The sequence below is a fragment of the Rattus rattus genome, chromosome 3 (assembly GCF_011064425.1).
Source record: "Rattus rattus isolate New Zealand chromosome 3, Rrattus_CSIRO_v1, whole genome shotgun sequence".
NCBI classification, from domain to species: Eukaryota; Metazoa; Chordata; class Mammalia; order Rodentia; family Muridae; genus Rattus; species Rattus rattus.
This window is the reverse complement of record NC_046156.1, coordinates 37,692,459-37,706,197: the sequence shown is the minus strand read 5'-3', so window position 1 is coordinate 37,706,197 and position 13,739 is coordinate 37,692,459. Positions and strand designations below refer to the sequence as shown.

The window sequence follows — 13,739 nt, the reverse complement described above, 5'->3', positions numbered from 1 at the left end:
TACTGGGAAGCCACGGCAAGCGTCTCGGACCTACCAGGAAGCTTCAGGTCTGGCGAGCACAGATAAGAGCTGGGTTGAGTTAATTTTAAGTGTGTGTGTGTGTGTGTGTGTGTGTGTGTGTGTGTGTGTGTGTGTGTGTGTGTGTACATATAGCAAGAGGGTTTTTTCCTTTGGCTGATAGTCTGAACTCTATCCAGGGTCTTCCAAATTACAGAGAACCTCTCATCAAAGGCGAGTATGCTAAGATGAGTCAGGGGCCACCCATGGCGACTTGGCAGGGGCACTTCCTCTTCAGCCTTCCTTCTGCACCCTTTCTAGTCACTGCACTAGTTTCTGCATAGAGAACCAACCTACCAGGAGGCCTAGGGCCCTGGCTGACCATAGGAAAATGATGATGTTGAGCCCCTTCCTTTGAGAGTCTCACAGAGCAGCTCAGTCTGGCATCTTCATTCTGCCCAGAACTGTGTGGTCGTTTAAAAGTGGAAGGGAGAGGGGAAAGTGGAGGAAGAACAGGAGGAGCTTCCTTCCTTTGGAGTCTTGTACAATGCTACTTCTTTATCTTCCTATTACTGCCTCATTTTATCCTGCCGAGCAGGTGAGAGGTGGCTCAGGAGATGTTAGGAAGGAGTTCTTGAGGTCTGCTAAACATTTCCAGAATTCTCTTCCCATGAGAAGAGCACTTTAAGCCCTCCCAGAGTGGCCTTGCTGTCAGACACAACACAGATGCCTTTGGCCCTCATCCCTTCCCTTGTGAACCTCTGGGCCCCGTTGTTGTCTGTTTGCCTTATTGGCTCTGCTCATTGCAGAGCCTGCTTTCTCCGGTGGCATTTGGGTTTGGCACCGAGTACCTGGTCCGCTTTGAAGAGCAAGGCTTGGGACTGCAGTGGAGCAACATTGGGAAGAGTCCCCTGGAAGGGGATGAGTTCAGTTTCCTGTTGTCTATGAAGATGATGCTCCTCGATGCCGCTCTGTACGGCTTGCTTGCTTGGTATCTTGACCAGGTTTTCCCAGGTAAGCCAGGAAAGTAAGGCTGCTTTATCTCCCCAAGGTCAAGGGAATTAGAGTCCTCAGATGCAGAGGTCTGGCCCAACCTTTTAGCTTAAACTTGATCCCCTCTGAAGCTATTTGAATATAAACTCTCAGGGCCAGCATTAGAATTTACATCTAGAACTTAAAACTCCACCAGCAAATTATTGTCTCCACTTTAGAAACAGGCCTAGAATTGGAGCTGGGGAGATGGCTCAGTAGGTAAAAGTACTTGCTGTTGCAAGCCTTAGGACATGGGTTCAAGTCCCCAGAACCCACATGTCTGCCAGAGGCTATGGAAGTGGAAACAAGTGGATGTGAGAGCTCTTTAGCCAGCCAGCCAGGCCAGAAAGCTTCCTGTTCAATAAATAATCCTGCCTCAGCGGGTCAGGTGGGAGCTAACAGAGGGAGACGAGCTGTCTAGCCTCTGCCCGCATGCTAATGAGTGTGTGTGCCCACACACATGTGTGAACATGTGTACAAGCACAAGTGTACACGCACGCATACCTTACAAAAAGACAGGTGGGAAGGAGAGGGAAAGAGAGGGAGGGAGAGGGAGGAGGGAGGAGGATGAGGAAGAGGAAGAGGAGGAGAGAAGAGGAAATGGGGGAGGGAAACAAGTCTAGGAGCCCCTCATCTCCTGCAGCCTGTGTCCTCACGGTATGCAGATGGAACCTTTTGCAATCTAGACCAGGTGGTGTCAACACCTCTGTTCAAATCCTTTCATGGTCCTTTCCCTCATTCGGAGTCAAACCCAGTGTCCCAGCGCGCAGGCCTGCTACAGCTTCCTTACCTGGTTTCTCCTCCCACCCGCATCTCCTGCCCTCCCCCCCACACATCTTCTGTAGCCACCAGGACCTCCCACTCACATCAACACACTGAGCGCACTTCTCTGCGCGACCTCCCTGCCCACTGTTTCCACTGCTGGCTTTCCAGCCAGGCTCTCCCTCTGTCTGCAGGCTTCCCTTCCACACTTTGTTCAACAGTCACCTTATCTTGGTGATCTTTCTGGACTGAAGATTGCTAGGTCTTGACCGCTGTTAAACCAATGGCCCTTCTTGAAAAAAAAAAACATAATTGGAACCTTTTTTTTGTTCCTGGATGTTTTAATCTCATTGTCTGAACTACTAGAATAACCTGAGGCATAGGAAAACCAGACTGGATCTATTGCAAAATTTTTCTCCCTTCAAAAGCCAAGTCCTGTCTTCTGGAGGGTCACTGAGGGGGCCTTTGACTGGGTCTAGCTCCTGACACTGTTGCCAAAGCAGACAACCCAGACGAGTGGGCTTTCCTTGGTGGTTCTCAGGCCTGACTGTGACTTCAAGGGCGACCTGGTCCTCCTTCATGCACCACCTTCAATGTGTGAGATGGGTTATCCATCTGTTCGGCTGAAAGATCTTTCTAGAGTTGTCATAGCAAGAACCTTGGGGAGCATGGCTTAAAATAATAGGTTTTTGTTTGCTTGTTTGTTTTTAATCTCACTGTCTGAAAGCTAGAATTCAACAGTGATGCTATTGGGAAGGCCATGTTCCCCACAAAGCCAAGCTTCTGGAGGGTTTTGACCTGGCTTTCCTTGGCTTGTAGGCCTGTGATCCTCCCCTTCATGCACCACCTTCCCTGTGTGCATGGGTATCATCTTATGGCGTTAGATTAGGGCCATTCTACTCCAGCGTGGCCCCACCCAACTTAGCTAAGCACATCTGCCTTCTAAACAAGGCCACCTTTTGAGATACAAGGTTGAGACACTGGTGTCCTGTTTTCTCTTAGTTCTTAGACACTACATGTGTGTTTTCTTAAACACAATAGAATTCTCGTATTACCCACCATTGAATTCTATTCTGAGAATATCCAGAATTAGGGTCAGCCTGTTAGATTTTTTGGTTTCATCTCCCCATGCCACTGGAAGGAGATCTGATAAACGAAAATTAGCTGTGTTGAATAGGAACTTGTACATTAGTATAGCCAAGCTAAGCTTCCATTTCATCAACAAGGATTCACTGAGTAGCCTCGATATGTGGCCCCGCTCTGGGAACCAGGGTGTTCAGAGGAGACAGAGCCAGGGCTGAAGATGTAGCTCAGTGGTAGAGCATTTGATTAGCATGCACGAGGTCCCGAGACCTAAGTATGGAGGGCCGAGAAGGTCCACCTGAGTTCAATTTCCAAACCCCAATTAAAAAGCCTCATGCACAAAACACATTTGTAATCCAAGCACTTCTATGGAAATGGGTGGGAAAGTCAGGAGAATGGGGACAGCAGCGGAAACAGTGAGAGGGCAGAACGCTAAAACAACGTCTGAAAGGAGAATGAGGGAGATGACTTGTGTCATCCTCCGCCTGCCAGGTGAGCCTGTGCCAGCACGTGCACACACACCCAAAAAAAACACACCAAACAAACAAATACATAAACAAACAAACTTGAAAGAAAGTGAAATTTCCAGGCTTGCCCTTAAATCACAGTCTAGCATTGGCAAAAGCCATGATACATGACTCTTAAAACAGCAGCGAGGGCTAAAGAGATCGCTCAGCAGTTACAAGCACTTGCTGTTCTTCCCAGGGAACCAAATTCAGTGCTGAGAACCCACTTCAGGTGGCTCACGGCAGTCTACAACTCCAGCTCCACGGGATCTGACTCTTTAGGCCTCAGACGGCACCTACACCCACATACGTGCGCTCACATGTAGGCATACACACCCACACACTGACAAAAATATAGGGGAAAGATAAGTAACGTCCACATTTTTATTTAAAAAACAAAAAACCCACAACATTTTAAAGGGTAAAAACATGGCAAAGAGAACTGAATCAAAAGTCTGTGAGCCTTCTTTTTCCCTTAAAATACAGCTGAGTCCAGTGGGATAGGGTGGGGGAGTTGGGAGAGCTGACATTGTAACCAGATCGCCTGGGTTGGAATCCTCGTGTTTTCCTTTACTTAGCTGTGAGTGGGGCAGATGGCTCAAAGCTGGTACACTTCAGTCTCAGCATCCTTCAGACTAACGTTAATACCTAATTCCTGGGGTTGCTTTCAGAAATCAGTGATGTAAGACACTGGATGTGTACAACAGGCCTGTCAGATAAGTGGGGTCCAGCAGATATTTGCGATCAGCAACAATTACTGTTTTGTGGTAACTGCTAAAAAATGGCATGATTTAATTCTTTAGAAGTATTTATTTCTTGGAAAATTGATGTCAACCAATATCATCATGGTTAGTGTTGCTGGTAACACCCAAAACAAAAACAAAAACAAACAAACAAAAAAAAAACCCATGGTATTTTGACTGAAATCTTAACTGAAAGGAGCAGTCAGTCTGTTGGCCGTGTTTGTGGAGCTTGCGTGATGTGGTGGGATGGGGCTCACGGTCTTCTCTTTGTTTTCCGGTTTTCAGGAGACTACGGCACCCCACTTCCCTGGTACTTCCTTCTACAGGAGTCTTACTGGCTTGGAGGGGAAGGTGAGTTTGTTTTGTTTTAATTAAAACAGGCAGTGGTGATGCACACCTTTACTACCAGCACCTGAGATGCAGAGGCAGGAGGGTCTCTGTGAGTTCCAGACCAGTCTGGTCTACAGAGTGAGGTCTATACAGCTAGGGCTACCCAGAGAAACCCTGAGCTGAAGAGGTGGCTCAGTGGTTAAGAACACTGACTGCCCTTCCAGAGGTCCTGAGTTCAATCCCCAGCAACCCCATGGTGGCTCACAACCATCTGTAATGGGATTCAATGCTCTCTTCTGATGTGTCTGAAGACAGGGATAGTGTGATTATATAAAACAAAATAAATAAATCTTAAAAAGAAAAAAAGGCCAACAAAACAAACAAAACAAAAGTAAGAACAACAGATACCCTTCAGGACTGAAACTACTTTTTGGGGGCATGTGTAAGACATGTTAACAGGTGTCAAGGTGGCCCTGTGTCAAGTGCATGATTCCTGCTAGTCAGCTGCCTGCCATGGGCAAGTGGGATGTCACAATGTCACAGCTTCCACAAGCTTACCTTTCACGAATCCCAGAGCCAGAGTGAAAGGCAGAAAGTTGACAGTTGGTCCTGGGGCATTGGATACCTGTTGAAAAGGGTGCACCGGTTCGTAAGTCCAATACCTTTCTCCAACTTTTAAATCTAGGAATCATTGACGGAGCCTCGCCCTCAACTTTTGCTGCCTCCTTCCTCTCTGCCGTTATGTTCCACATTATCCAAACACACAGTAATTCACTCTCTGAAGACTTTCTTATGGTTGAAGAAGGCAAAAGGGACATTGGCTGACAGTGCCTCCTAAGTACAATTTATCTTTCTTAATAAACCAAACAGTGGCCTAGAAGTTTCTAGAAGTCAGAAGGAAAACCTCATTTCACAGTCTTGGAGTTCTGGGAAGGCAGAGAAACTCTGGATCAGTGGTTCTCAACCCTTCTGGTGCTGCATCCCTTTAGCACGACTCCTCGGGCTGTGGTGACCCCAACCATAAAGTGATTTTGGTTGCCACTTCATAACTGTAATGTTGTCACCGTTATGAATTGTAACGTAAATATTTTTGGAGATAGTCGTCCAAGGGGTCTGGTTCCACGGGTTGAGAACCACTTTTCTAGAGCGATAAACTACGGTCTCTGCTAGAACTGGGAGGCTCTGAAAGAGAAACCACTGTTTACCAGCTTTAGAGTTCACCCTTCGCCTGTCCACGCTTCACTTTGAGTTACTGGGCCTGGAACGTGATTTCGCCTTTAAGCACTCACAAAGGTCTTTAGTTTTTCTTTAACTTTTAAGGATTTAATCTGGAGCCTTTAAAAAGCTCGTATAAATTTTTGTCTGGTTGGTATTTTAAGGGTCTCCCCCTGCCCCCAAGTATTTTTCTTTGTATATGTTTTTATGTGTATGAGTGCTCTGTTCATGCCTACCAGAGGAGGGAATCCGATCCCATTACAGATGGTTGTGAGGCACCATGGGGTTGCTGGAAATTGAACTCAGGACCTCTGGAAGAGCAGTCAGTGCTCTTAGCCTCTGAGCCATCCCTCTGGCCTCTTTATATATATTTTTAGTTCACACAAATACTATTTTGACAGGCCAGTATTTTCCCATTATATTGTTTTTGTGCACCATGTTCATCTACAAACTTTTAAAATTCCACTAGAATAAAATCTTCAATCCATCACAAATAGGTATATTTAACATGGAATGTTATTGTCAGCGAACATAGGGGCTCATGCTGTCCCCCAACCCCCACTCCAATATCCCAAGAGATACTCTGCTGTTCAAGAAAAAAAAAAATCTTGAGAAACGTGTTCCTTGAAAACCAGACACACACTTTTGCTGACAGAAGTGAAATACTTTTCACCTGTCTCATAGGCTAGAATAAATGTAACCCCTCGCACTATCTAAGATCAGACAGCGGCTGAGTCACTCCCTAACCCCCCTTTCATTGTTGAAGAAGCAGAGACCTGGAGTCATCAATTTCCTATTGAAAGCCACCTGGACACTAAGGCAAAATTTAGAACAGCTGAGGACATTTCACGAGGAGGGTGTCACCCTAGTGGTTATTTAGAAAGATATTTGTTCTTATTGTTTTATTACACGGGAGGGCGGTTGATAGCCAGTATGTTGACCTTAGGAACTGTGGAGAATAAAGTCAAAACTGCTCAGGAAGTGTAGACAGAAGTACAGGGGCAGCACGCCTCTGACCACCAAGTCTCGGCTCTCACATCCTGAAAATCTAGAGGCCGTGGGGACACTGAAAATACTCCCAGGTGCTTGCCCCTATGTACTTGAAGCAGAGCCCTAAGGGCTTGGTGCTAGTGGCTTCCTTTTTCTTCCTGCTTCCTTTCTGGCTTGGTTGCTTTCTACCTCTTCCTTTTCCAGGGTGTCCTTGATACTAGACCAAATGCCATTAAAAAATAAAATATCTGTGTGTGTGTGTGTGTGAGAGAGAGAGAGAGAAAGAGAGAGAGAGAGACAGACAGACAGAGAGAGACAGACAGAGACAGAGACAGAGACAGAGACGGAGACTGAGAGAGACAAAGAGAGGAATCCCATATACCCACCAGGCTCCACCCTGGTATTACCCTAAGATTTCTGAACACCCAAATACATGGCTTTTTAAAGGGAGCTGTTTCCCAAACTCAGATTTAAGCTAGCTACCCACCGTATCACTGTAGACGGATTTTTGCTCAGGGCTCCCATGACTGACATGTTTTAGTTGGAGCAAAAAGGACCAGGTGGTAGGCTAAAGAAAGCCAACCTATTACAGATTTAATCCTGAGATGGACTTTTTGATTTGTCTGATATTTTTTTTTCTCCTGAGAGGGACAACATTCAAGACAGAGTTTCTCTATGTAGCCCTGGCTGTCCTGGAACCTGCTTTGCAGACCAGGCTGGCCTTGAACTCAGAAACACACCTGTCTCTGCCTCCCGAGTTCTGGGGCTAAAGGCGAGCGCCGCCACCGACCAGCTTGTTTTTGTTTTTTTTTCTTTCTTTTTTTTTTTCAGAGCTGGGGACCGAACCCAGGGCCTTGCGCTTGCTAGGCAAGCGCTCTACCGCTGAGCTAAATCCCCAACCCCTTGTTTTTGTTTTTATTACAATTTCTGACATGGGAAGTCTACCACATTAAAAGGAATTGGTGAGTGCTGCAAGTGTGGCTTGGTGGTGGAGTTCCTGTCTACCAAGCAGGGGGTACTGGATTTGATTCCCAGCTCCCTGTAAAAGCAAACAGAATAAATCAAAGCGCTCCAGCTTCAAGGCTCCAATTAAAAAAAAGTCCCCCTGGGCCCTGAGAAATTGGCACAATCAGATTTGAGTACCTCACAGCCTGGCAGCAGGTCAGAGCTGGAGGCCATGCAGAAGACTGGTCTCAAAGCAATGATGGCTCCACCTCCTGTGGTGGGAAACACATCCGTTCCCTCTACACCTCCTCTCCTTTCCTGTCTCTCCTGAAGAGTAACATTGGTGTCTGGTTGGTTCAGGTTGTTCGACCAGAGAAGAAAGGGCACTGGAAAAGACTGAACCCTTAACAGAGGAAATAGAGGATCCGGAGTACCCAGAAGGAATGAATGGTAATTCCCCCACCCCACCCCCACCCTATTCCCACCCAATCCCCACCCCCACCCCCACCTCCAAAAGAGCAGAACAGAACCAAGGTAAAAACTTCAGTAGTGCCAGAGCCAAAGCACAAGATGGACAACATGAAGGCCAGGAAGCTGCCTCCCTCTCTTGACTGGTGTTAAGTCTGAGGTCCAGCTGCACACAAGGAGAATGAATGGTCCAACCCAGACGTTAGTGCATATTTCCTGGAGAAAGCAGATCCCAGGTCTGTAGTGTGTTTGTGCCCTTGTTAGGCAAGTCCCAAGTGCATTGCACGAATGTGCTGACTTCCGAGGATTTAGTCAGAACAATGACTTGGGTCACTGGGACTCGAAGCGGATATGAGCTATAAGGAAAGACAAAAATAAATGCAGTGAGGGGAAGGAGTCTAGCAGAGCTGACTGCACTTCACTCGAGGTTTACAAACCCAGAGCCCATTCACTGCAACCATCAAAAGCCTTTCCTGGCAGTGGGAGTTACCGAATCGTTCCTGGGCTGGTGGCAGGGTCCCTAAGACTCTTTCCCCCTGCCTCTGCTGCTTTGTCTTCACTCTTGAACTAGTTCTCCTAAGGCTGCTCACCCCCCAGTGCATGCATTCCTTGGGTTTTGAGAGGCTCTGACAGACTCTGATTTAGCCTGACATCGGACTGAGTGGGTCCAGCCTCCAGGCTCCCCATGGGTACCACTTTGCAAAGCTGACGTTGGAGACCTGAATCCTCCCAGAGCCGCTTTGCAGAGTGGGGTACCCCTAGAAGGTCCTCTAGGTACGCTAAGGTTAAAAGGAGCCGTGTGGAGGATGCTGGTTCCACCTCAGCTTTAGTTGGGGCCAGGAGGCACAGGCAGACAATGCAATGGGAGTTGGGGACAGAGCAAGGGACCATTCATTAATAAGAATTAATACTCTGACAGTGGTCAATCTGGGCTCTATAGAGTGAACTACAGAAAAGATGTTGTGTGTGGTGGGGGGGGAGGTCAGGGGAGGGAGGAGTAGGTCGGAACTGGAGAGGACAGGAAGTATAGGGAGGAAGGAGTCATGGTGAGGAAGAGTAGGTTGTCCTGGAGCCTAAGAAATAAGAGACAATGCCAGAAACCCGGGAAGATCCTATAGACTGCGCCTGGAAGCAAAGATGGAACTTGGGGTAACTCAGTATATAGAGAGGGGCTGTTTCAGATGGGTATGGGCTCTGGGCCCATACTTGCCATGTGGCCTTGATGGAAAGTGTGACGTCTCTCAGTCTCGGGCCTTCTCACCTATTGAAGGGCGCCTGGTAATATCTACCTATAGGAGTATATGTGTGAAGCGAGGGAATTGTTGGAAAGCAATGGAAACAGCGTAACTCACAGTAAGTGTTAAATCCATGGCAGTGCAACTATAACTACTGCTGTTTTGATCTTCTTTACAAAGTCGCAGTCCCGTGGGAGGGGGAAATTACACAGGATTGTTCATTAAGCACGAAGTCATTAACGTGCTGTATTTCTGCAATGTGCTTTTCCCTCCAAGACTCCTTCTTTGAACGTGAGCTTCCAGGGTTGGTGCCTGGAGTGTGTGTGAAGAACCTGGTGAAGGTGTTTGAGCCCGGTAGCCGGCCAGCCGTGGACCGCCTTAACATCACTTTCTATGAGAACCAAATCACTGCATTCCTGGGTCACAATGGAGCTGGAAAAACCACCACCTTGTGAGTTCTCTAGCAAAGAGGCTGTCTCCCATCCCATCCCACCCCACCCATCACTCCCTGGCTTCATTCCCCCCAACAACAGCAGTCTGCTCTTCCTCACTGAATTTTGGTGGAAACAAGCAAACAACCACTATCTTTTTTTCTGGTCCCAAATCTCTAGCTGAGCATGGTGATGCGTGCCTTTAATTCCAGCACCAGGGAGGCAGAGGCTGATGAACTCTGTGGGTTCAAGGCCAGCTTGGTCTACATAGTTCCAGGATAGTGAGAACTATATAGTGAGACCCTGTCTTAAACACACACCATGCTCAACTGCGGGGGGGTGGGGGGATGGGGGGGTGGAGTGGGGCGCAGGGAGATTCTTCTAAGCATGCTGCAGTATTGAAAATCCACTCATGTATATTTTATATAATATCCGTTAGAGAAGATGGAGTAAGTTTATTGCCCCTTTGGACATTCAAAGTTTAAGTGATTTTCCTGAAGCCACTGAGTTGGATGAATCAGTGGGTGTGTTAGCCAGGTCCTCTCAGCACAATCTCCCGGGCTTGTTTCTAACACCCGAGGTCCCTCCTTAACTCCCACCTCCCACACCTCCCACAGTGAGGATAAAGTCATTGCTGCCCATGTCCCGGGCCTAGAATATGTCTGTTTTTACGTAGCCCTCCTTTTCCTACCAATTAATACTTAGGATGCTTTAGTGCTGGCGTGGGACCACTCATGGGGGCTGGTTACATTCTGAGAAAATGTAGGGAGAACAGTGGAGTAGACTCGCTGCCTGGCGGAAGGACAAGAGCAGGAAGCTTTGAGGCTCTGGGTGGATTTCGCCCTCCATCTACAAGGGACCCTAGCGCCACCTGCTGAGAACAGGCGGTCAGCGCTCCGGTGCGGACCTCCCGGGGACCGGTGGAGGAGGGGTAGGGGTCAACAAGCCATGTGACAGCAGCCATCAAATCCTTGGCTTACAGAGCCCCGGGAAGGAACAGCGGTGTACACCCTACTCTGGAATGTGCTCCTGGGCCTTTCTGTGGGAATGGAATGCGGGGCTGGTGCCATTGGGCTTGGTACTGTTTCCCTCTAGTGGTTGATCAACAAAGATTTCAGCTCCTAAGTACAGGTTCAGAGAGCGTGCGATTTTATCAGAACTTGAGACAGAGCTGGGTGTGGCATCCTAGGGCTATCTCCTTGCTAACTCACGTGGTCAGAGAACAGGAAGCTCCCAAGACCCCAGGATCTCTCGAAGACAAACACATGACTTCACTCGGTGCAGAAATTCAACTTCCCCTGGGATCGGAACACAAGTGCTTCCTAATGCTGGGAATAACGTAACATTTTAAATTTCACTTCGAGCCGGTGCCCAATTTTTTGGGTTTTGTTTGTTTGGTTTTTGTTTGTTTTTTTAAGTGTGTTTGATTCACTTAACTTAGACAATTACCCAAGCAGCTGGGAGTCATGTTTTGTATAAATGAAGAAAGAAAAAAAAATCACAACATTGTTACATTTTCACGTTTGGAATTCCCAAATGAAATTGTCAGTGGTAATTCCAGCTTCTCACCATGCTCGTCTGGGCTTTGTAAAATCAACAGCTGGTTTCTCTTCTCCACAGGGCTGCTCGCCCAGTCAAAGCAGCCGGGCTGTGCCCTAAAGCCCTTTAACCGACCACAACCGTGACCATGACAGTGACCACAATGGCTGGCCACAGCAATAGCCACCAATAGTCTACCACTGTGGCAGACCTTCACAGCAGACACTACCACTGACCACAGAGTAAAACAAGTGATCACTAGAGCTTACCACATCCCTGAACACCACTGCTCTGACAGACTATCATAATGGACACTACAACTCCCAGTGGGCACTGCAACTGACCACCACGGTGATGGCTAATTGATGATGGGGTGCCTGAGGCTGGGAAGCCCTGAGGCTCCTGTTACTGGTTTGGGAGCACTAGGAAATAAAAAGTAGAGAAAGATGGCCCTTGAGGTCCTGGGCACTAGGACTTGAAGCAAGGAGCTGGTGCTAAGTAAACCCTGTGTGGACATTTTCTAGGCTGCTCAGCTAGGTTTGTACTTGATAGAGAGATGGGGCAGGAATCAAAATCATCCTTCTGCCACTTAACCCTGTGCTTGGCAGGTCCATCCTCACAGGTCTGTTGCCGCCAACATCAGGAACTGTGCTTATTGGGGGAAAAGACATTGAAATCAGCATGGATGCAGTACGTCAGAGCCTGGGCATGTGTCCCCAACACAACATCCTGTTCCATCAGTAAGTGCACTGGAGCTGAGGTATTCCTGGGCAAGGATGGGGCTCTGGGGTACAGTACTTGCCTGGCTTGTTCATTGCCCTGGGTTCCACTCGAAGCACCACAGGAAAACAATCTGTTGGAAACAACCTCCTGCTGTGTGCTGGCTTTGTGACTTGACACAAGCTCAAGAGGGAGCCTCAACTGAGGAAGAGCTTCAGTAAGATTAGGCTGTAGGCAAGGCTGTGGGGCATTTTATTAATTAGTGATTGATGGGGGAGGGTGCAGCCCATTGGGGATGGTGCCACTTCCTCTGCTTGTGGGCCTGGATTCTATAAGAAAGCAGGCTGAGCAAGCTATGGAGAGCAAGCCAGTAAGCAGCACCCCTCCATGGCCTCTGCTTCAGCTCCTGCCTCCAGGTTCCTGCCCTGCTTGAGTTCCTGTCCTGACTTTCTTTGGGGATGAAGTGTAAACCAAATCCTTTCCTCCCCGAGTTGCTTTGGTAAAGGTGTTTCATCCGAGCCACAGTAACGCTAAGCCACCTGTATCCTGCTCCAGCCCAACTTAGCAATGCTTTTGTCTGGTCTTTACAGTCAAAGCCCTTGTTCCTCCAAATGTGAGGCTGTACTCCTAGTGATCAGAGTTCAGATGTCCCCAGCCACAAGAGAGACAGCAACTTCTTTTTTTTTTTTTAAAGATTTATTTATTTATTTATTTATATGAGTACACTGTAGCTGTCTTCAGACACACCAGAAGAGGGCATCCTATCCCATTACAGATGGTTGTCAGCCACCATGTGGTTGCTGGGAATTGAACTCCTGACTTCTAGAAGAGCAGTCAGTGCTCTTAATGGCTGAGCCATCTCTCTAGCCCAGGACAGCAACTTCTTTTTTGACATTTCCCCTTACTTGTCCCAAAATACTTCCTGGCAGGAACCAGAAAGAAGAGATATGCTGTCCCCTTTCCATGAAGACCCCTGGTGCTAAAGACTGCCCTGGAGGAGGGACTTTCATGCCAGCTTGCTTGAGTTTTCTGTCTTTTCTCCCTTCTGCCTTTCTTCCTTCTCCCTCCCCACCCCCTCCTCCCTTCCCTTTTCTCTCTCTTTCCCCACTCTCTCTTTCTTTCTAATTGAAAAATATTTTCCATCCTGACTCTAGTCATTGTGGAGGGAAGGAGGGGGGTGAAGGGGAGAAGACAGATAAATACAAAAGAAAAAACTGTTACCAGTCCTTTCAGCGCCCAGAGACAATCACTGTTAACACCTCCAGATATGATTCTTCAGACATTTCTCTGCATGTGTAGACATGCACAACGATCTAAAAATTATAAAGGAGAATAAATCATACGTACAATTTTGTGACCCCACTCTTTGAAAGTGTGATTGCTCTTGAGCTGTTGTACTATGAGTGTGAGCGTTTTACCTGAGTGCACATCCGTGCACTACTTGTGTTCCTAGTGTCAGAGAAGAGGATATCAGATACGACGGACCCGGAGTTCCAGACAGCTATGAGTCACTATGTGGGTGCTGGGACTCAATCCCAGGTCCTCTGTAAAAGCAACGATTGTTCTTAACCACTGAGCCATCTCTCCAGCCCCATCGCTGCTTTTACATGACTTGCTATAAATATGATTACGTATTCCTTTAAGAAGTAGTGTTTACCTACTGCCCCACTGTACGAATGAGCCATTTAAGTCATTTTCTCATTAGATCTTTGGGCAGGATTGGTTGGTCGCTTTACTTTTATC

General features: G+C 47.6%; 1 protein-coding gene across 1 annotated transcript in view; it reads left to right on the top strand.

The window, feature by feature from the left end:
- Positions 1-13,739, top strand: part of Abca4 (ATP binding cassette subfamily A member 4) — a 133,359-nt gene that overhangs the window by 67,521 nt on the left and 52,099 nt on the right. The window contains exons 16-20 of the mRNA XM_032896643.1: positions 807-1,011; positions 4,409-4,474; positions 7,964-8,053; positions 9,583-9,757; positions 11,885-12,016. Coding sequence (XP_032752534.1) covers positions 807-1,011; positions 4,409-4,474; positions 7,964-8,053; positions 9,583-9,757; positions 11,885-12,016 — 668 coding nt within the window. The remainder of the gene's footprint in view (positions 1-806; positions 1,012-4,408; positions 4,475-7,963; positions 8,054-9,582; positions 9,758-11,884; positions 12,017-13,739) is intronic.